General features: G+C 36.1%; 3 protein-coding genes across 4 annotated transcripts; 1 reads left to right on the plus strand and 2 right to left on the minus strand.

Annotated features, from left to right (window-relative positions):
* Window positions 1-4104: 4104 nt before the first annotated feature.
* LOC109185933 lies at window positions 4105-10188 on the plus strand. Its single transcript, XM_019335923.1, has 6 exons — window positions 4105-5249; window positions 8588-8643; window positions 8727-8960; window positions 9062-9353; window positions 9490-9689; window positions 9795-10188. Exons 1-6 carry the CDS (start codon window positions 4209-4211, stop codon window positions 9946-9948), a joined length of 1977 nt encoding a protein of 658 aa, XP_019191468.1. The 5' UTR covers window positions 4105-4208; the 3' UTR covers window positions 9949-10188.
* Window positions 10189-10928: 740 nt separating this feature from the next.
* LOC109185871 (autophagy-related protein 9) lies at window positions 10929-18621 on the minus strand. The gene is made up of 11 exons (XM_019335833.1): window positions 18603-18621; window positions 18316-18384; window positions 16916-17562; window positions 16408-16725; window positions 14983-15205; window positions 13527-13706; window positions 13218-13424; window positions 12692-12769; window positions 12522-12592; window positions 12324-12434; window positions 10929-12222 (listed from the first exon to the last, which is right to left on the minus strand). Exons 3-11 carry the CDS (start codon window positions 17491-17493, stop codon window positions 11196-11198), a joined length of 2793 nt encoding a protein of 930 aa, XP_019191378.1. The 5' UTR covers window positions 17494-17562; window positions 18316-18384; window positions 18603-18621; the 3' UTR covers window positions 10929-11195.
* Window positions 18622-20717: 2096 nt separating this feature from the next.
* LOC109185872 (F-box protein At1g30200-like) lies at window positions 20718-22155 on the minus strand. Of its 2 annotated transcripts, XM_019335836.1 has the most exons (2): window positions 21076-22155; window positions 20878-21037 (listed from the first exon to the last, which is right to left on the minus strand). In XM_019335836.1, the coding sequence occupies exons 1-2, from the start codon at window positions 21956-21958 to the stop codon at window positions 20976-20978; spliced, it is 945 nt and encodes a 314-aa protein (XP_019191381.1). In that variant the 5' UTR covers window positions 21959-22155; the 3' UTR covers window positions 20878-20975. The 2 variants fall into 2 exon arrangements, with proteins under 2 accessions (XP_019191380.1, XP_019191381.1); XM_019335835.1 differs by having other exon boundaries at window positions 20718-22150.
* Window positions 22156-22487: the final 332 nt, after the last annotated feature.

Here is a 22487-nt window from a genome sequence, read left to right on the forward strand (position 1 = left end):
GTTTTTTTTGAGTGACGACTATTCTATTATTATATTGATTTCAATTAGATAGTATGTTGTCAATTTTTTTATCTCTTGAAAAAAGAAGAGACATAAAATTTTATCACGTTAAATGTTGAAAGTTGAAATCTTATATGTATATATATAGATATATATGGTCGGACTCATTAGAACAAGACTTTTCGTAAGAAGTGTAGACAAATGCTAGGTATATATCGATCAAATATATTTAATAGTAAAAAATTAAAGAAATTTATTTTGTAATATTTATAAAATGAACCCGCCTTTTTTTTTTTTTCTTATTTCTAGCCATTAATCTCTTAGATGAACAATCAGATTAGTTCACGCTTATCACAAGAAATCTTGTTTTCATTTGACATGATTATATATATATATATATATATATATATATATATATATATATATATAAAAGTTAAAATAAGTCAAATAATCTTATCCAAAGCAAGTAGATTTTTCCAAACCATGCTCAATACACTTTGAGTACGTCGTTAATTGATGGAATCAAACTAAATAACAAGTGCATATATAATTGTGTGCGTGCGTGAATATATATGTCATGACTCATGCGTGTGGTTTTTTACCTATTCAAATAAGGTATACTTTTGTTATATGCTTCAAAACATTATTGTAACCGTGAAATAAGGTCAATTAAGATAATTTATGCCATATGGACAGCTCAGTTGGTTACATAGATGAAATTTGTGAACAAAGATCCAGGATCAAGTCTTGTGGGAGCAACCTCTCAAAATGAGGGAGCTCCTTGTGCCCAGTAAACAAAGATCTAGCCTCTGTGTTCAACTGGATTAGGACGGGACGTGGGGGCCCTTGAGGTTGGGGATCTAACCTTTTGGAACAAGAACAATTACGATAATTTATGATTGATTTATAAAATAACTCAACATTTTCCACAACTAATACATAGGAATGACGACGTGTCAACATTTAGTTCGTTGTAAGGCTTTTATATTTTTAAATTTGCAATAAATTTTTATTCTTAATTAAGATAAATATGCATTGAATAGTATTAACTATTAGATTAGATGTAACCAACCCTTGGAAGTAGACTTAGGCCTCTTATATGGAGTATTGGATACTAGCCTTATTAGAACAGGGCGGCCAGTCCCATGCCAAGACCTCTAGTAGTGGGTCAATTCTGAGATGGTCCATACTTTTTGTTTTTAATTTTTTTTAAAATAATTTTCTCTTACATTAAAATTTGAAGTTGTTGGCTGAGTAAATAGTAACCACAATGTTACAAGTTCGACTCCCAACGAAAGTGATCTATTGATTTTTTTGTTTGAACCAATCAACGACTATAGACAATCTAGACTGATTTACTTTTTTGTGGTCATTTGCTGGTTATGATTACAAGATCGAGTTTACCTAGTGCATATATACTTTTGGGATAGTAGCTGCGGATTTCCCTCGTCACCCAAAAATTTGAACATATAACTTCAAAGTTGACAACTAATAACCGTTACTAGCTCAAGTCATGCCTTTTTTTTTTTTCTCGACGGGTTCAAACTTGGTTTGGTCATGAACGTCAAATTATATTGTGAATTATGGTTCGCATTGCAAAGTAAATTATTGGCCAAGAAAGTTAGAGAGTTAGTCAGGGGTAGACCATATGGATTGAATGGAAAGACCCACCGGCGGACTTAGTGAAAGCACTTCTGGAAAACAACTTTTAGTATAGCTTTTCAAAGCAATACTTAGAAGTTTGATCAAGTAAAAGGTCAAGTGAATAAAGTTTTTTCAAATAGCTGTTTAATTGAGCAATTGAGCTCAAAATTTTTATTTTCTTTATAAAAATAAAATAGAAATTATTTCAATTTTTAAATATTATTCACTATACACTCGATATGTATAAAGTGAGGAAACCCTTAAAAACTTTTGGTTTACTTAATAAATTAAATCAATTAATTGTTTTATTTACAATATTCAAACTTGAGATATTATGGGGAAAAAAAGGTTACTTGGGCTGCTGATTGTTGATGCAATTTTAACAATCAATTTGACTAAACTTTGAAAAATTCACACTTTAAAATTAAATTTTAACATTAAGAAAAATTAAGCATTAAATATGATTTGTCTCAAAAACCAAAATTCAATATTTTAATGAAATATATTTCTTCAAAAGAATTAATAGTCAATGGAGTATTCACCATGTGATCAACTCTATAAACTCATTACTCTAGTTACATAAATTCAATATCGTAAATTGAAAAAATGAATATTGCATATTCATAAAGTCACTATTGTAAATTTATAAAGTTACCATTATAGGTTTATAAAGTAACTAGCATAGTTCATTAAGTTACTATTCTATATTCATAAAGTCTCTATTATATGTTCATTAAATAACTACTGCAAATATATCACAAATTTTTAAAAAATATATATATATCTATAAATAGGGAAGGGTTCAGGTGCGGGTATAGCTTCCCGTGCGGTTGTGCGGTTAAATCTGAGCAGTTGATCAAATTTAGATCAACGACTCAAATCAATGAAAATTTAAATAAAAAAAAAAACACGCTTGCCAAAGCCCAATGTGCAAATACCAGGAAGGCGAGGAGGAGACTCATTCAACTCATTAACTCTATACTTTGAATTTGGATTTCTCCTTTTATCTTGCTTAGGAGTAGCGTAGCTTTGCTGGAGGGTTTTGCCAAAGCCCAGGGCAAGTCGGAGACTTGGTGCACCTTAAGTGTTAGATCTTAATCACAAACTCACGCACTTTAAGTACAAAACCCACACACATTAAGTACAACCTCACGCACATTAAGTACAAAACCCACGCACTTTAAATATTAACTCATAGACTTTAAGTTTCAACAACCAAATACAAAACTCACGCACATTAAGTACAAAACCCACGCACATTAAGCACAAACATCACGCACATTAAGCACAAAACTCACGCACTTTAAGTATTCACTCACAGACTTTAACTTTTAACAACTATTCACGTTAAGCACATCCCCACGCACATTAAGCACAAACCTCACGCACATTAAGCACAAAACACACGCACATTAAGCACAAAACTCACGCACATTAATCACAGATCCGCTCACCTTAATTTTGACCAAGATGCAAAAATTACAAAATTACCACCGCGTTTTTTTTTAAACTTTGATAATCCTGGACGTGAGAACCTTTTTTTTTTTGAATGTTACTGGCCCTACCTATTACATTGTAGTATCTGTTCATATACTTTCTCAACCTACTGAAACACAAAGAACCAATAACGCCTCCACTGAGGCTCGAACTCGTAACCTTCCAAATGAAAGTCCAACCCGGGTACCATTAGACCACATAGTCTTGGTCACCCGCACGAGAACCTAAATCTATATATATATATATATATATATATATATATATATATATATATATATATATATATATATATATATATATATATATATATGGTTGAGTTCACATGAGGTCAGTGATATATAGAGAACTGTGCAGACAAATATTGAACACACAATAAATTAGTATCATGTGCATAAGTTAATACACACACTAGCATACATGTAAACATCAGGTTTCGAACCCAGGCTCTATTAATTAATAAACCTATGCACATGACTATATATATATATATATATATATATATATATATATATATATGGCATATATTTTTAATTTTTAAAAATATAAATATTGAGCATATATTTTTGCGCATCCCACATAGAAAAAACTAGTATTAATATATGTGTCAATTAAAATATCTCAATAAGATAATTTTAAAGAGATATTTAATACATATTGATTTTATTTCTTAACAAAAAAGAAATAGAGAATAAATATGTAAGTAATAATTGATTAATTTATATATTTTTATGATTATTTAAAAAAAAAACTTATATGATTAATTATTTTGATTATAGTGATTTTGTTTTTAGAATTTTTCTATTTGGTGACCGGACCTAGTCCTCGATTTTATCCGTTCATATTGTTTGAAGTTTTCCATCAAGGCATCAATTTCTACCTCCCTGGAACCAAGTCTGCTGTGATTAATTCAATTTTTATTTTCTTTAATTGCATACAATTATTCCATATATATACCTCCCCAATACCTTCGCTCCCTCCAACATAACCGCCCTCTCTCTCTATATCCATCTCTCTCATCTCTCTTCAATCTCTCCTCAATTTTCATTTCTCCTATAGAGTGTTTGCAAATGGGAGATTCAATCTCTTTGGACGACGTTTCAATGGCCAAGGAGAAGATTAATTCCGTCCAAAACGACGACGTCGCTGCCCCTGCCGAGGGGGAGAGGAGTCAGAGTACTGAGGAAGCCGCAACTGATCGTGGAGAAATATCGGATACGGTTGATAACTTGGACTCCGATTCTCACGCAGCGGATGAGAATTCGGCTTCTGATGATTGTAAGGAGGTTTGTTCTGAGGAAGCGAACGGAGCCGGAGCCGTTCTGAAGATGATTGTACCGCATTCGCAGCTGCCGCAGCCGGAGGCGCCGGCGGGAGTGGCTGCGCCGGTGTCGCCTAGGGACCTGGAACGGTCTAAGTCGATGCCGGAGAGTTTCGACGTGCCGGCGATTGGGAAGTTCTTTCGGGAGAAGAGTAACAGCTTATCGGAGGCCATCACTAGGCGGATATCGTCTTTGAGGGAATCGCCTGAGGACGAGAAGGCCAAGTCCGATTTCAAAGTGACGGAATTCAACCTGTCCGGCCTCAAAGTGATCGTCAACTTGAAGCCGGAGGATGAACAGGGGACGCGGCGGCTCCTCGGAAGAGTGGCCTTCTTCTCGCGATCCAATTGCCGAGACTGCACTGCCGTCCGGTTGTTCCTGCGCGAGAGAAGGCTCAATTTCGTGGAAATCAACGTCGACGTGTATCCGGAGAAAGAGAAGGAATTAGTACAGAGGACGGGGAGTGCAACTGTGCCGCAGATTTTCCTCAACGAGAAGTTGCTGGGAGGACTCGTGGCTTTGAATTCGCTACGGAACAGTGGAATGCTGGAGAAGAAACTGGCGGAAATGTTGTCCGGGAAGTGTCCGGATGATGCGCCGTCGCCGCCCGTCTACGGATTCGATGAACCAGAGAACCGGAGGGACGAGATGGCGGAGATTATGAGAGTGGTGAGGCAAAAGCTGCCGATTCAGGACCGGTTAATGAGGATGAAGATAGTGAAGAATTGCTTCGCCGGCGGTGAACTCGTTGAGGTTTTGATACACCACCTGGACTGCGGACGCCGCAAGGTACGCTTTTGGCGTTTTGCTATTTTGAGATTTTATGCTACTTGCTTGTCTATATTAGATGATAATTTGTCCCTTTCTTTTTGGTTTATCACCATTGATCTTCATATTCTGCAAGTCTTTGTCTGCACATCACCATTTTCATTTTAAATTAAATTTGTTTAATTTGGAGTAGCACTATACTTTTACCGTGATGTACAACCCTAAGATGCTATACAGTGAACTTACAATGCTACAGAAACATAACAAAAAGTACATTTTTAATATATTAAAAATATATTATTTATGTACTGAACCTTTTTAATACTTAAATAATATATTTTTTATTAATAAATGTACATTTTTAATATATTAAAAATACATTATTTAAGTATTGAATTTACAATAGGATCCACATAACTTTGTGGATACATGCCTCGTGCCTGTAGATTAAAATTTCCAGGCGCGCTCGGTCGTCGTGAAATTTGGCATATTGCAATTAACTTGGGTTGGTGATTCATGTAAAATTCATGTCACTCATGCTTCAAAGTTCAAATATCTAGAGAATTTAAACATTATTATTTTCCCTTTATTTCAATTAAATATTACTACACTCACATTTTAGACTACCACTTTTAAAACTCAACTATTTTGGGAATAGGGATATTTCAATTACTAAGTTAAATATCTCTTAAACAATTATTTTTATTAAAATCTTATTTCATTTATACTGAAATAGTTTTCGTCGCTATTTTCCGTCGCAATTCGTTATTTGTCTGGTAGTAGTGATGTGCAATTAAAAAAAATCAACGAAATTTGTAAATTCATATTATTGTAGTGATGCTTGTTTGGGAAATGGTTCATTAATCAATCAGTTTTTTATTTAAATTTATTGGACCAAGATCATTAAATTAGGAAATGTTGATTTTTTTTTTCAAACTGACATATTAGTAATTAGAGGACGGCATTAAAGTGGTAATGAGTATAGATTAAATTGCTGTCTGCTGACCAAATTCAGTATACTTACAAAGGTTTAGAGGCTTTAATTTGTGGTCCAAAACACTCTTCAATATTCAAAGAACTAAATTAATGGTGGTAACTGTAATGGGTTGAATCTTGTAAAATATGCATAGTTATCTAAAATATAGTTAGCTAAATCTTGTCACTATACACGATTGTTATCTATGATTCTGTTAATTGGTAGAATGTGTTGACCAAATATGGATTTTGTTTTAAACAATTGGTAAACAGTCACACCTAAATGCTAGCTACTCCTTGGATTTGAATGGCTCTTCATTTGTGTTGATATCCGTAGACTGTAGTTGAACAACGAATTTTTATAAATATGTTACTCTGTTTTTTATGACAAAAATTAAATAAATATTCTCATGGCCCATTCTAAAGTTTGGTAGCTCCAAAAATAATGGTAAAACGTACAGCAAAGATTTTAGCACATGTTTCTTGAGCACCTAAATTGAATCATTGCTAGGTTCACTATCATGTTTCTACTTTTTAGTCCGCATGGCAGCTCAGTTAGTCACATAAGTGTAGTTTGAAAACAATGATACGAGATTAAGTTTCACCAATGATAATGTGGGAGCAACCTCTCAAAGTGAAGGGACTCCTTGTGCGCAGTAAGCAAAAGTCTAACTTCCGTGTTCAACCGAGTTACCATGATTTACATCCTCACATATGCTCGGGTCTGGGCGTGAGGGCCCTTAGAAATTGAGAATTCAACCTTTTGGGAACAACAATGTTTCTACTTTTTAAATGGATATCCAAATTGTTGGTCAAAATTTTTATTTTAATGATATTACTTTAAAATTATCTTATTAAACTCATAATAGAATCTATCAATTATAATTAACAAATATTCAAGATTAGAAGTTTATAACATCATTTAGTGTAAACTATAGTTGATAAAAATAGTTCTTTTTTAAGTTTTTCCTTGGGACCAACCCAATGATACTTGCCTTAACAACCAACATTAATAATAATGCCCATATGTGTTGCATGATGGCTCAAGTCATTTACTTTTCTTAGGTTGCGAAATATGGAATTAGTAGTAATCATTATTAGGTTTTCTGCTCAATGCATTTGTTGGGTGAAGATAAAGAAGCACGCTAAGCTAGCAGTTTTTTATGTGATCTGAAAACCATAATTTACTATTGTTACTAGCCTAAAACACTGCACATGATTATTAAATAATGCAACTATGCTGATCTAGGTACAATTGATATTATAGTGTTTTGACTTCCAGTGATGTATCAGATTAAGTATATAATTAGTCTGCCCAATACTGTGCTTAGTAGGTGGTAGTATTACACAAGTTTGAAGTTGAAGTAATCTATATATAAATCATAGTTGACCAGTTTGATTACTTCCATGAAATTAGTCGTTGAAGTCATTTTAGAAATTGAACCAGCCAGGCACAGATTTAGGCGAGACACACGTCTTTTGTTTGTAATCAAAGTCTAGAGTTTAAAATACTTCAATCTCCAAACAGAAGAAATTGAATGCGGACTCTTCTCTGGGGTCCCACTGCTGTCTTGTGATTGTGATTTTTGGTTTAGTGATGATGATGGAAACACGGACACGGTTTTGAAATTGATGCAAATAGTTGACTTTGTTAATTGGTGGCCATGAACTATATCAGATCGAATCAGGGGCAGTTCATGCGTTGGGACTATTAGCATTGTGCTTTGGTCTTTAGCTTCATTATGACCTTAGTTACGTGCACTAAGCCACTACCGTTAATCTTCTTTGCTTTTGTACCAAACATAATTAAGAGGAATTAGTGGGTAGGAGAGTAGGAGGCTAAGAGCATCCTCAATAGTAGCAGATTTTTTGTGGTTTTTGTCGGGTCACGTGTGCCAGGAGGAGAGAGAAAAGAGAAAAGGGAGGAGAAAAAGAAAAAAAAAAACTGACAGTGAACAGTGCTGAAGAATGCTTCATTTGGCTTTTGATTGGAACCCACAAAGATCATTGATTTGCTAGAGAAAAAATCAATGAAAAATCATGCTTTTCATAAGTCAAAAATTAATGCATGATTCTTTCTTTCTGACAAAAACCAACAAAAAACCTCAAATGGAGATGCTCTAAGTCATAGTTCATCAAATAAAATTTAAAAATAAAAGAATTAATCAGTATACAGAGTTTACCATTATTTGTCACGTCACATCAATAATTTTCTTTTAATTATTTATTTTTCTTTTATTGATGCACTAACATGTGGAAACTTGCTCACATATCACTACTAAATTATATTACTTTTCCTCTCAGAGGCTGTTCTTTTTAATTGAATAATTATGCAGAGACCTGGATTTTCTGCTAATAATTTTCATTGTCTGATGATTGCACAGGCTGTTGAAATTGGTAAGCAGCTAGCAAGAAAGCATTTCATTCATCATGTGTTTGGGTAAGAGCCTGCAATTTCCCGTGACACTAACGTCCATTAATAATACTATGAACAAAGCTTTTAAATTCAGTGTCCTATGACAGGGAAAACGAATTTGAGGACGGAAACCACCATTTCTATCGCTTCCTTGAACATGAGCCCTTCATTCCCAAATGTTACAATTTCCGAGGATCCACAAATGATAATGAGCCCAAAACTTGTGCTGCTCTTGGTCTCAGGCTTTCTAAAATAATGTCTGCAATACTTGAGACTTATGCCTCTGAAGACAGGCGCCATCTTGATTATATGGGAATTAGCAACAGTGAAGAATTTAGGAGGTAGATAGTGCTTTGCTACTCATAGTATTCTTCAAAGTGGATTTACCATTTACATAATGAACCTTTTAATAAATAAATAAATTGACTGTTTATTAATGCAGGTATATAAGTTTGGCTCAAGATCTGCAGAGAGTGAATATTGAGACACTTTCAGCAAATGAATTATTAGCCTTCTTTCTCAACTTGTACAACGCCATGGCCATTCATGCCGTGATCAGGGTTGGGCATCCCGGGGGCATGCTTGACCGGAGGCCCTTCTTTGCCGACTTCCAGTACATAGTTGGGGGCTATCCATATTCCCTCTCTGCAATCAAAGATGGGATTCTTAGAAACAACAAAAGAGCACCTTTTTCCTTCACCAAACCTTTTGGCAGTGGAGATAAGCGTTTAGAGGTAAACAACTAAACATCCCTCCCTAATACTGAATAGTTTCCATGCATTATGCACACCAATTTCAATCGTTTCGCCAAAATCTAGCCATTTTGTTGTATCATTTGCTCAAGTGACACATTTGTTTTGGCTTTTGCAGATGGCATTTCCAAAACTAAATCCGTTGATCCATTTCGGGGTGTGCAATGCAACACGGTCAAGCCCTGCTGCCAAGTTTTTCACTCCTCACAATGTGGAGTCTGAGCTAAGATATGCCGCCAGGGAGTTTTTCCAGAGAGATGATGCAATGCAGGTAGACCTGAGCAAGAGGATTGTGTACCTTAACCGGACAATTAAGTGGTAAGTTACTATCCTTAGCTCATGAAATGAAATCAAGAAATTCCTTTCCTTTCATTTTCCTGTGTACCTTAACTTGTTTCTTCAACTATCTCCCAATGGGTGTAGGTATAGCTCCGATTTTGGACAGCAAAAGGAAATCTTGAAGTGGGTATTAAGTTACTTGGATGCAACAAAGGCAGGCCTTCTCACACATCTCTTGGGTGATGGTGGCCAAGTCAACGTTGTTTATCAGAATTTTGATTGGTCTCTCAACTCCTAAGCCGCTTTAGGGGAAGGCTTCAGAGAGTTGCCTTTTTTCTTTTTCTGCTTTTTTTGAGTGTTTTGATTATCCCAGAAATTGGTATAAAGTAAAACAAACTCCTCCATATAGGAGGTCAAAATTTTTGTACAGTATACAACACAAACTTTCTGGGTAGTGGATTTAAGCCAAGAAAAGTTTTTTTTTTTTTTTTTTTTGGAATGTATCTTTGTTACAGTGTCCCAAGTGTGTGCTCTCTTCGCAAGTTCACATTCATGACTCTTATTGCCCAATCATTTTTGAGTTTTTGTGCACACAATGTAACTCACTACAACTCTTTATTAGTTGTATATAAACTTAATAATCTCACTATAGGTTAATTAAATAAAAACACATTGACTAATACAAAATGTTATACAAGCGACATTGTTCAGTCTAAATAAACCCACCACACAAAATTTCACTGCAATTAGTAATAAAAAAATGCTTAGTGTATTCTAAAACGCATTACTCATTTTATTGGAGAAAAAAAGTAAGTAAACAATTGTTAAAAAAAATTACTATATTCTTTTTTTCTTGGCCAACTGACACATAAAAAGAAGTATTATTGTAGTGATAAAATGAGAGGCGAATGACCTTGTGGTCTAGTGGCATGAAGTGACTCCCAGTGGGGGCAGTATTAACGCATTATGAATTGTAACAGAATCTTAACAAATTTTGCGGGATTTGCTAAGTAGATGCCATCCACATTACATGCCAAGATTATGATGCAATAACCCGCTTGGTCAGCTCAGTTGGTCATAGAGGTAAAATGATTCAAAATCAGGTCTCACGAGCTGAGAGCAACATCTCAAAGTGAGGGAGCTCCTTATGCACAGTAAGTAAAAGTCTAGCCTCATCCCCCCAAATGTTCTGTCAAGTCAGAGCGTGGGAGGCCCTTGGGTTGGAGACCCAATCTTTTTTGGGAACAACAAGATAATGATGCAATGTTGTCAATCATCATTCAAATACTAACTACCAGCTATCATTGAATGAACTAACGTTTATGAATTCGAACTTGAATTATGTACAAATATTTCATTGGACCTGACCACAATGATAATCAATCAAATTTATAGTACGTGTTTACTTTATCAGAGGATTAGAGACTGAACTGGGCATCTAAATCACTGTCCAAATAATCAACCCAAAGAGCCTTTAAACTAATTTTATGTACAGGAAAGAACGTTCCACTTCCTGTTAGAAAAACGAAAAGCCACGCCACGCAATCACACGAGATCTGCAGCATCATCTGAGCTCCTCCTACTGGAGCTTGCCGAACGCCTTCCATAAATATCATCGAAAGGAAGGTTAAAGTCTCCCCCCGATTCATCCATGAAGAACGTTCGTGTCAACAACCTATTCGAGTTCCTCAAATCCAGGTTTTCCTGTTCATCTACACTTCTGTCAGAGGAGGTATCATAATTATCTCGAGGAGGATATCGGTCGGAGGTCGTCGGGGGCTCAACGAAGCTCGCCTGGGGATGGCGGTTGAGAGTTGACGGCTCGAGAAAGCTTGTCTGAGGATGGTGGGTGGAAGAAGTAGGCTCGAGAAAGCTTGTCTGAGGGCCACGGTTAATGAAAGGAGGAGGTTCGAGAAAGCTTGCCTGAGTACCACCGCGGTTGAAGAAAGCGGAAGAAGGCTCGAGAAAGCTCGTCTGGGGATCCCGAACTTGCGGTCTACTTCTAGCCCACCAGTCCCGCTTTGGGGAATGTGCCATGTTGTTGTTGTCGTGTTGCTGCAGGACGCTGCTTTCCCGGAAGAGAGGAGCGGACGTTGAAGCATCGAGGTGGCTTTGTGTTCTATCGTCGAATGTGTGCCCCCAATTCTCGTCGCCTAATTTGTTTTGCGATGAATCGGATCGCTTCCAAACATCTTCAAGGCTTTCCTCACCCGCATCAAACTGATCACGTTGAGTGGGTCCCGCACCATCGGTCATGTCGTGAGGACACGAGGTATAATACCAGTCGAGAATATAAGGATAACTTCTCTGTTCTCCCGCCATCAGCCACATCGAGTCCACCTGATACCTGCCCCCCAAGTTATCGATGTTCATCTCCCTCGAGAAATAGGGATTCCTGTCACTCGAGCCTCTAAAGTTGAGATTCCACGGTTGAAATCTCGAGGTTGGTCCGGTTGGATACGCAGGTCTGATTTCCTGCCCACGCAGCTTCTGTTCTCGGAAGGCTTTCAATCTCGAAAGGAATTCTTTCCCATCAGCGTTGGGCTCCGGGGAGAGGTAGCTAGTATGAAAGCTGCATATGCATTAAGAAACAACGCAATCGTAAAACGCCCAACTAAGCAACGAAACGAAAAGGATTGATTTGATAACATTGGAAAATGTCGAAAATCGGACCTCAAGAACGATTTTTCCATTTTCCCCTGGGAACTCCTCTGGGCGCGGGGAGCATTAAAGGGCGAACCATATTTGCTATTGCCATGGTTCCTAAAATCAAAGGCACTAAAGCTGCGAGGAACATAATAATAAGAAAACAGTACAAATATTAAACGGGAGGATGAGTGGCAAATTATAAGAGACGGTACAAAACGAAACCTGCAAACATGGCCAACACCCTCGACATCTACCGTGAAATCCGTAATGAACTGCAGAATAGCATCCACTCTCTGCAACACCAAACAGCTGCTCAACCCGAAGAATCATCATCTAAAGATTTCTCAAGTAGCATCACACGAGAACTATAATTAAAATTCATACGCAATTACCTTTGGAACGACAAATAGAAGTAGGTAAGGCGTAACAAAGATCGAAGCCATCTCTTCCAGCAACATCATACCAGTATACTGCATAGCGGGTCAATCATATCATAACAAACGAAAGAAATCCAGAAACTAGCAAAATCAGTTCCACTGCTAAAAGTTAGGAAGGGTGTTGAAACCCTAGGCCCATTATAGTGGGCCCATTAGGTTATAGCTTGTCCTGTATAAATTATTGTATTCTGTACAGTCTTTTATGAGAAATAGATGAAACCCTTCACACTTTCACATGGTATCAGAGCCTAAACCCTAAAGATAAGCAAAGCGATAACAAGCGAAGACTTGTTTATTCATATTAACCAAACCTCTAAAGTAGGGTAAATCAATCAAAATTGCCAACAAAATGAGCGAAAAGAAAAACAACTATAATGATTATTATACCAATAAAGTAACAATTAAGGGCCAACTTCCAAGATTGGAAAAAATCAAGACATTAGAAAAAGATCATAAGCAAGCTCATCGGCCAAATAAGCACCTGAAATAGAGTTTCAAACTCCAACCGGACACCCTCAGTATGTTCTTTCCCTCGCCATCGCTTGGGCATATAATGCGTGTGTTGGACTACAAGCGACATCGCCTCATGTGGATTAAGGACAAGAAGTTCATCTGTTATTGCAGCCCGACTAATAGCAGTGATTGCTCCAAAAACCGCTCCATACCATAACAAGTTGCGACCAAATATCTGTAAGGTTCATAACAAATTCCATGATGAATAGACTATCAAATGGTTAAATTAACAAGTTTTTAATTAAAATTTTATTTATTAAAGAAAGGGGAATAATACATGGCCTTCCAGCAGAGATTCATCTAGGAAAGCAATGATTATAAGAACAGCAGCAAAACCACCAGAAACAAAAGAGATGAACTTCGCAATCAGTGATATAATAGGAGAGGGGAATTGCTTCAGATAATCAGATGCATGTACTATACTGCTGTTTATCCTGTGCCTAAATAAGTGGTCAACCTGAAACAAAACGATGGCAAACAAGAAAGCATAAGTGAAGTAGAAATAGGAAAGGGAGAGAACTGAGATCAAGATAATGACCAACCCATTTATGTCTAGGCTGACTTGGCATGCTATTGAGGTAAAAACATAGCTTTTGTATTGTTAATCATATAAAACATACCTTAAACTTGGTAATAAGTAGGCCCAATGATCTGAAAAATAACATAGATTTGGTTTGATTTTGATTTTATTCTTCTTTGGATAAGTAAAGAGATTTGGTTTGTTTACAGTTTACCCATTCAAAATGTAATAGTGGGTCCATTAGTTTTAGGAGTGTAAGAGAAAATTATAATGAGGATTGGGGGGACATTCAACAAGGATTGGTAGAAGATGTTGAAGATTAAAGACATTACAGAAAACTGCAAGATATGCTTGTAAATTGTAATATAAAACATTGCATGAATAACACAACGGTCAAGGAAAGGGTTACACAGAAAGAAATGCAATTTGTCCAATAAGGAGATGTTAAATACTTAAATTATCAAAAAGAATCTTTGAAACTATTAGTCCAGTAATTGAATTTCCCTCACTTTAAGGAAACACAATTGTCAAGAGAAGGCCGCCTCCAATCAAGACAGAAAAAACAGCTCCATGTAGGGGGGCGGGGCGGATGAGTTAGTTGGAATGAAGGAACAAATTTAGCCAATATAACCAGCTTGGTTGGCATGAGTGGCCATGCACTCTTCTGCATTAAGAGAGGTTGGGAGTTCAAACCCCTCTTGTATGGAAAAACCAATCTGGCCAGCACTTTGCCCCTTAATTGGGTCAGCCCAGTGCGAACGAGAATTAGTCTGAGTATGGTACAGGCTTAGAGGTGCCTCCTACAATTAGAGCCTGCTTAGGACACCTCGTGGTCTAACCAAAAAAATTTAGCCAATGTAGTTTTAGACTATTATGGAATGTACAAGTAATATGGAACCTATATATATTAGGCCGCTTTGAGATTTATAGGGATTTGAGTAAGTAGTCATATGGAAACTTATTTCTTTATTAAAAGTCTTCTAGCATGTATTTATAGGGCTGTGTATTCCCCTTTCTAAACTTTCCTATATATAAACTTTCTATTCACTTTCACACAATATATATTTTCTCATTCCTTAATTCTTCATCTCTACTTCCACCTAACTAGCAGGTGGTTGTTATTCTCCACCTGCCAGGCATTTGGATCTTTCAAATTCAACACAGACTTTCAGCAAATTCAGTATATCAAGATTATATGAAAAGGAGAAGGTACCTCGTTGTATTCCCTAACCATCCACTTTGCTAGAGTTGACCACCTACGGGATGACGCTGTACTTGGATGATTGTAGAACTGTTCAGCATGCCTCAAGAAGAGATACACCAGCATGAATATGACAAGAAATGGGGAAAGAAAAAGCATTGCAATTCCAACAATCATAAGCCTTTTCTTTAATGTTTTAGGATCGGACACAAAGTCCCTTCTTACACAATAATTCCTGCAGAAGCAAAAGCATTCAGTTAAGCTACAAAGAAAACTTTCACTAATAACTTAATTTTAGCAGTTCTAGTAACTAGTAATGAGCAAACTCTATGCAGATAACTCAAATGTCCGATGCTTGAATTCTCTTCAACATATTCTTTTCAGATGAGATTACTGCTATCGTAGAAGAACAATATATCACTACATCCATCCCGGAGGATGCATCATTCAAATTATGGCCCTATTTGGTAATATAGTTAGCTTATCAACCAATTTTGGCTTGTTTGACCACTATTAGCTGTTTGACTTGGTTAAACAGTCAATATGAGTGTTTAATTAATTAGCTTTTTGTAACAGCTTATTGCTCCAAACCGCTAAAAATTCAAAAAGCTACTCAAAGCAACTTTTTCAATCAGCTTTTTGAGAAAGGCCCTGTTTGGTAAAATAATTAGCCTATAGGCCAATTTTGGCTTATTTGACCACTATTAGCTATTTGACTTGGTTAAAAAATCAATATAAGTGTTTGGTTAATTAGCTTTTTGTAACTCCAAAATGCTAAAATTCAAAAAGCTGCTCAAAGCAACTTTTCATTTAGCTTTTTCAGAAAAGAAATTATACCAAACAGCTATCAACTATCAGCTAACAGCTAATTTACCAAACACCTTTCTACAATCAGCTAATGTTATCAACTAGTTATACCCTCTAATTAACCCAATCAGCTAACAACCATTTACCAAATAGGGCCAAAGTCATTTTGCATGTAAACAATTAATTTACCAAACATCTTTCTACAATCAGCTAATGCTATCAACTAGTCAAACCAACTAACCCAATCAACTAACAATTATTTACCAAACACCCCCATATGCCTAACTCATATATGTATTAATCCAAAACCATTATCACACTTTCACCCTGCATGATAGATCATCTACTTACACAGTTACACGCCTAACTCACAGAACCAGATAAACAATATAGTCTTCCACAACAACTCCAAGAGCAATACAGATAGAAGTGTTTAAGTTTGCGATAAAGTAGATAGAGAAAGAGAGTGACAATGGGTTATCGTGTGGAGCTACATGAGCATAGTCAGCTTCTGAATTCAATTATAAATGCATATTACTTGAATTATAGTGAGTTTCAATTATTGAAAATTAAAGGCTGGTCACTCTCGCCTTTTACTTCAGTATGATTTTGGATTATATGCTAACATACCTATCAAACATGCTCTGCAGTATACACCAATTAAGTGTCCACTCTAGGGTCTTTGTTAGCATCAGACGATATTGGAGACCACTCAAAGAAAATTTGACAGGACCAACACCAGGTACCCATGGAGAAATAGGGAATGCAAGCACTCCTTTGTTGACCATTCCAATCAAATAATTTTCCTTCCGCATCAATCGCATAACCACATCCTGAATTGAAAGATCTTTGACCACACATAGTTGTTGCGAATTCTGTAATTGAACAATTTTTTCAAGAATCGATGCCCATGGCATGGTATGTATTTCATTATCTGTGACATGGAGACTGCAAAATATAAAGCATGGCTAAGTTAGCTAGCCACAACAAAGAGGATTCCCAACCCTTTGATAGGCGGAAAGTAGTACGACATCATATAAAATCCAATATTTTACAACTAATAGAAGAGAGGGAAAAAACAAAACAGAGAATTCTCACTATTTTTGGCTTTGACGAAGAATTACATAATACTATATACCTGTTGTAGTAAAAGTCCCGAATTTTTAAGGTGTCCTTCAGCTGTGCAAAGAATCTTAAGAAGCAAAAGATCCAGTATATGGAAAAGATTCCAAGGTAACCAACAACAATAGCTTTAGAAACCGTAAAAGGTGTCAATGGATGCTGATGAAGAGCTTCCTTAGATAGATCGCAAGGCTTAATTCCAGATTCTACAGCATCCATCCCACACTTTGCATTGCGAAGCCCATTCCAATCAACAATTAATAAGAAAAATGCAGAGAAGAATGTGGTGAAAGCCAGTCCCAAAAGCTCAAAAATCCACTTGATGATAATGCACCATAGCCCTTTCTCACAGTGGTAGCTGTAAAGCCTCTCAAAGAACAGGTCTAGATCAGCAATCGGTTCAACACTGAAGCTCTCACCATTAAGAAGACCAGACGGGCTTTCACTACCAGCACTTGGCGCTCTGTGATAGTCGGACAACTCGATTTCAGGAGGCACATCATCTAGTAAGCCTGTAGTTAAAGATGATTCACCACGCCATTTCCATCTAAATATGTTAAGGCCATGAGCAGCTTTTGACCCGCTAAACATCATTTATATATGTTGATGTTAAGCAAGCACGGCCTGTCCATTCCGTGTACAGGAGGTAATTAAGCCATGTTGCTGGGATGAAAAAGAAGTATCAAAAACATCATTCTACTAGAATTCCTTCAAAACTTACTAATTGAGAAAATATAATTCAACATTATACAGAAACTATTTATAAGGAGCTACAAGGTCTACAACCCAACAAGCATTCTACTTGGGTTTCCAAACTGCCCAAGAGAAAAATAACCATAAGGGGAAACTCTGATTTACTATAAATGCATAATGAAATCAAAATCTATATAGTTCTTCATCTCATCCCACCCAATACCAACCCTCTTGATTTTCTAATTTCCAAACAAATCCTTTTTTCTGTTCCTTCTCATTAACCTTCTCCCTCAATGTTTCAGAACAATCCAAAATCTCTGAGTTATCCAAATGTGTGGGAAGACCCACATTTCATATTATCTCTTCTTGTACCATCCTCCATGAACATGGGAAGAATTTCAACAAATAAGGGTTGAGCTCTTTTACTTCCTTTAATTTTCTAGTAGAAGAAACAATCTTTACCAAAATCCCAATACCAAAAACACAAATTCTAAGCAGAAACTATTACTAAAAGCCTCAACCTCCCCCCATAAACATTTCATCCTCAAACCTCGCTAAACCAAACTAAACTATCCATCCTTGCAATACAAAATTAACTGCAAAAACAAGCTCTTCTACCCAAAATTCCCAGAAAACAACCAAAATCGACAAAATTGAATTCAAAACAAACACATATAGAATAAAAAGGGAAATTGATTTTTTTTTTTTTTAAAAAAAACTTACCTGCAAAGAGGAGAATCACTGTCCCCGTCAATGCCCAGCTCAAATTATCAACAATAAACTAGAAAAATACTAAAAATAGAAAAAAAGAGCTTAATTTGAATTTAAAAAACAAGCAGAAAGTAACAAGTTATATATTCAATTTTTCTTATCAACCCAAAGGGATTGTGATTCTGTTTTCTTGTGTTCTTGGAATTTGATGACAAGGGAAAGAGAATGATGGGGTAAGGAGGTTTCTTGGGTTATTGTTTAATTGAAAAGGAAAAGGAGACGTGATAGACGATGCCTACTTGGACTCAACTTGATCGCTTCTTCTTCCTCTTCGTCGTCTCTTTCTTTTTTTCACTTTATATAAGTTTTTAACTCAGTAAATTAGTTAATTACTATTCCTTTTTTGGTGTAATTCACTAATTCTAACCCTTAGGCTTAGCATGGTGTGGGCTTGTCATTTTACTGCATTTTTACCCGGCCCAAATCTAGATAAATTATATCGTGTATCTCGAAATTCGTATTACAAATGAATCATAATAGGAAAAATGACATTTTTTCCCCTGTATTATTTACTAATAGCACATTTTTCTCTTGTGTTGTTTATGTAACCACTTTATTCCCTCAATTGTTTTTGAAGTGGCTATTTTACCTCCTCTCCGTTAAATAAGGATTAGGGATGTTAAATATGAGGGTAAAAATGGCATTTCACTTATTATTATTATTATTATTATTATTATTATTATTATTAATGAATTTGGCTTGCAATATAACTGTGCATTTTAGGCGTGGAGTACTGCAGTATATTAGGGCCTTGGGTGGGACTTAATAATAATAATAATAATAATAATAATAATAATAATAATAATAATAATAATAATAATAATAATAATAATAATAATAAGAAGTGAAATGTCATTTTTACCCCCATATTTAACAGCCCTAACACTTACTTAATGGAGAGGGGAAAAATAGCCACTTCAAAAACAATTGTGGGGGATAAAGTGGTTACATAAACAACACAGGGGGGAAATGTGCTATTAGTAAACAACACAGGAAGAAAAAATGTCATTTTCCCTCATAATATATGTTCATTTTTAATAAATTACATGTTCGTTTTAAGTGTATTGCAAGTTTAATTAGTGTACTTGATGTAACTTATTCGACTGTACTGTCTATTTCGGGTCATATATTGTGCAATATCTGATGGGATTTGATGGGATTTAATCATTTCTGATCGGCTTGGTCTGGTCCTCTTTTTATATGCAAATTGGTCCAAAAGTCTCCCTCAACGTGCACTTAATGATCCTTATATAGGAAAAAAAAAAAAAAAAAAAAAAAAAAAAAAAAAAAGGAAAGAACACATGTTGGGCCTCCGACATGTTAGCCACGTGTGGCATGGGAATTCAACGACTGTTCTCATCACGTAATGTGTCAACCGTGGAGCTATTAGTCTACATGCAGTGATGTGACAACAGATTTTGCTTTGGAAAGTAATAAGGTAGAATTAAAGGTTATTCATGTTCGATCTAATCAAAGAAGCAGATTTCGCAGTTTCATGTGGTCGGGTAGCAAGGTAAGTATGTGGTTGAGAAGCTTATGTATACGGGTCGAACCAATTAGGGTTCGGCCGAGTACAAATTCATATGCGATTACCGAAGATACTCTTTTGAAGTTGGTGTATTTCTCCATCAGTACTATAAATTAATTTGTAGTCTATTAAAAATTAAAATAAGCATGTACTCCGTAATACATTAAAATGAACTTGTATCAAGGGTCTACATTATTACGTGAACTCTAGTCCACGATTTAAGCATTGCTCAATAGACAATAAATATTTCATGCCTTTTTTATTTTTTTGGAGAATGTCAAATAAACTCCCGAAGTATTTTAAAAAAAAAAAAAATCAATACCACTCTTGAACTACAAAAAGTTTCATATTAACCTTATAAATATTTTTAAAAAAATGCAATTTTAACATTTTTACCTGTAAATTATTCCGTACTTGTTATTGCAGGTTATGTTGATGTGATTTTTACGTATAATTTTCTTTGTATACATAAATACCATGTAAACTATTTTAATTTTTTTAAAATTATTTATTTAAATAAAATATAAAAAAAAATATAAGTTATTTTAAGGTAGCTTCGAAGTACGAAGTAGGATCCATGTATACAAATATATATAACCAATTTACTAGAATCAAAAGCCTCCTTGATTGAAAATTTTGATTGATATAAAATTACTAAAGTTTAGATATAACCAAGTCAGCCAAGCACATTGTGCTGGGTGGCAAACAGATTAGACTCTCATATGAGAGGTTATGAGTTTGAGCCTCAATAGAGGTGTTAGCTCTTCGTGCTTCAGTAGGTTGAGAAAGTAACTATGATCAGATACTAGCATTCAAAAAAAAAAGATATAACTAAGTCACAAAAGTTTTTATAAAGTTTCACCAATAAAATAAACCTTATTGATTTAGTATTCACAATATACATGGATTGTACAGAAGAATACCACCTGAGTTTATAAGGTATTATGAAACAACATGCATGATTTAATGAGGAATATTGAGATCCAAGGTAACAGCAAGAGCATCATCTCTTATACTTTCATAAATCATCCTTAAAGCCTCACCCAAAACTTCATCTTCTTTAAAAACCTCCTCCATGCACCCATCACCGCCACCGCCGCCACTTTCTTCGTCGTCGTCCTCTGAAACCCCGATCAACACCGCCGTTACCCCTCTCATCACCCGCCCCGTTTTCGGCGTTTGCACCTCCGAAACATGCCACACCTTCATGTACCCCGCCTCGGCAGCCCTCAAATCCACCGGTTCTTTAGCCCTCAAGTCCTGCAGATTGGCCACCTGTTCTTTCCTCAAGTAAACTTTCCCGTTTCCCTTCTGATCTGTGAATCTCGCCTCCTCCAGCGTTTTGTGGTGGTCCGCGACGACGTGCCGGAGAACGTGGCGCCTCCACAGCGCCTCCATGAAACACTGGTACGCTATTTCCACTCGGTCTCTCAGCATCTCGTTCGTTAAGGCGAATGCTTCGGGATTATTCAGATCGCCTCCGCCGTTCTCCGCTAGAAGTTCGTCGGAAAAGTCGTCGTTGTCGGAGGAGGAGGAGGACGAGAAGAGGCTGACGCAGAAAATGGAGTCTTTCCCAAGCCCAGCCTCCCATTTCAACAGAGATGGATCTTGAGCGTGGAAACATGGCGTCTGGATTTCAAGCCGTTGGATTTCCCTGAATTTCTTCAAGAACCGAATCCCATTGACGAACGCGACAGAGTTAAACGCCGGGGTAGAGGAAGGCGACGGCAATGACGGGCCGCCGGTGATCTGCCGGAGATAATGGAAGGGCTTGGAAAGCAAGTTTAATACATTCTTGGGGAAATTCTTTTGTGTTTCACCATTATTATCTGAAATGGAAGGATTGGAATAGGAATTAATTGGCGATGAATCTGGATCGGGAATGGAGAAGATAACATTGTGGATATGAGGAATAAGGGAGGCGAAGCGTTTGGAAACAAGGTAGCATCTACATAGGGATTTGGCATCTTCTAATCTGCGCAAAATTAAGAGCAAAACTTCATCAGGAAGATCATGAATATGAGCTCCATCTGAATCTGAAGAATTCCTGTGTTCTAGATCCTCCATTTTATGTTTCTACCATATAAAATGGAGGGAGAACACAGAAAGGATAACAATATCCCAACTACCCTTTAAAGGGGTGTCCTATTTGAATCTCAATTGACTTAAATCTAACTGGTTACTTTTTATATAACAAGTGTATATATATGTTTCGTTTCACCCTCAGGTGCCCTGAAAATTTTAAAATATAATTTATTTTTAAGTTATATTTATTAATCAATATTCATGTCTTATATTCATTCAGAGTGTTAATTTGTTTTATATATTGTTAATTTTATTTTTGAAAGTTAATTAACATTTAATAGTAATATAGAATATGGTGGAGATAGTGGTGGTATTATAATGATTGTATAATTAAATTATAATTATTATTTTTTACCGAACCAATTGGCTCGGTACAGTTCGATTCAAGAAAACTAAATCGAATTGTCCACTCCTAAAGTTAATTACCAAAATGGTCCCTTGACTATAACAAAATTATTAATTTGGTCCCAAGTTAACAGTGGACTAACGGTCAAACAAACGGATGAGGGAG

This window comes from Ipomoea nil, unplaced genomic scaffold (assembly GCF_001879475.1).
Source record: "Ipomoea nil cultivar Tokyo-kokei standard unplaced genomic scaffold, Asagao_1.1 scaffold1361, whole genome shotgun sequence".
NCBI classification, from domain to species: domain Eukaryota; kingdom Viridiplantae; phylum Streptophyta; class Magnoliopsida; order Solanales; family Convolvulaceae; genus Ipomoea; species Ipomoea nil.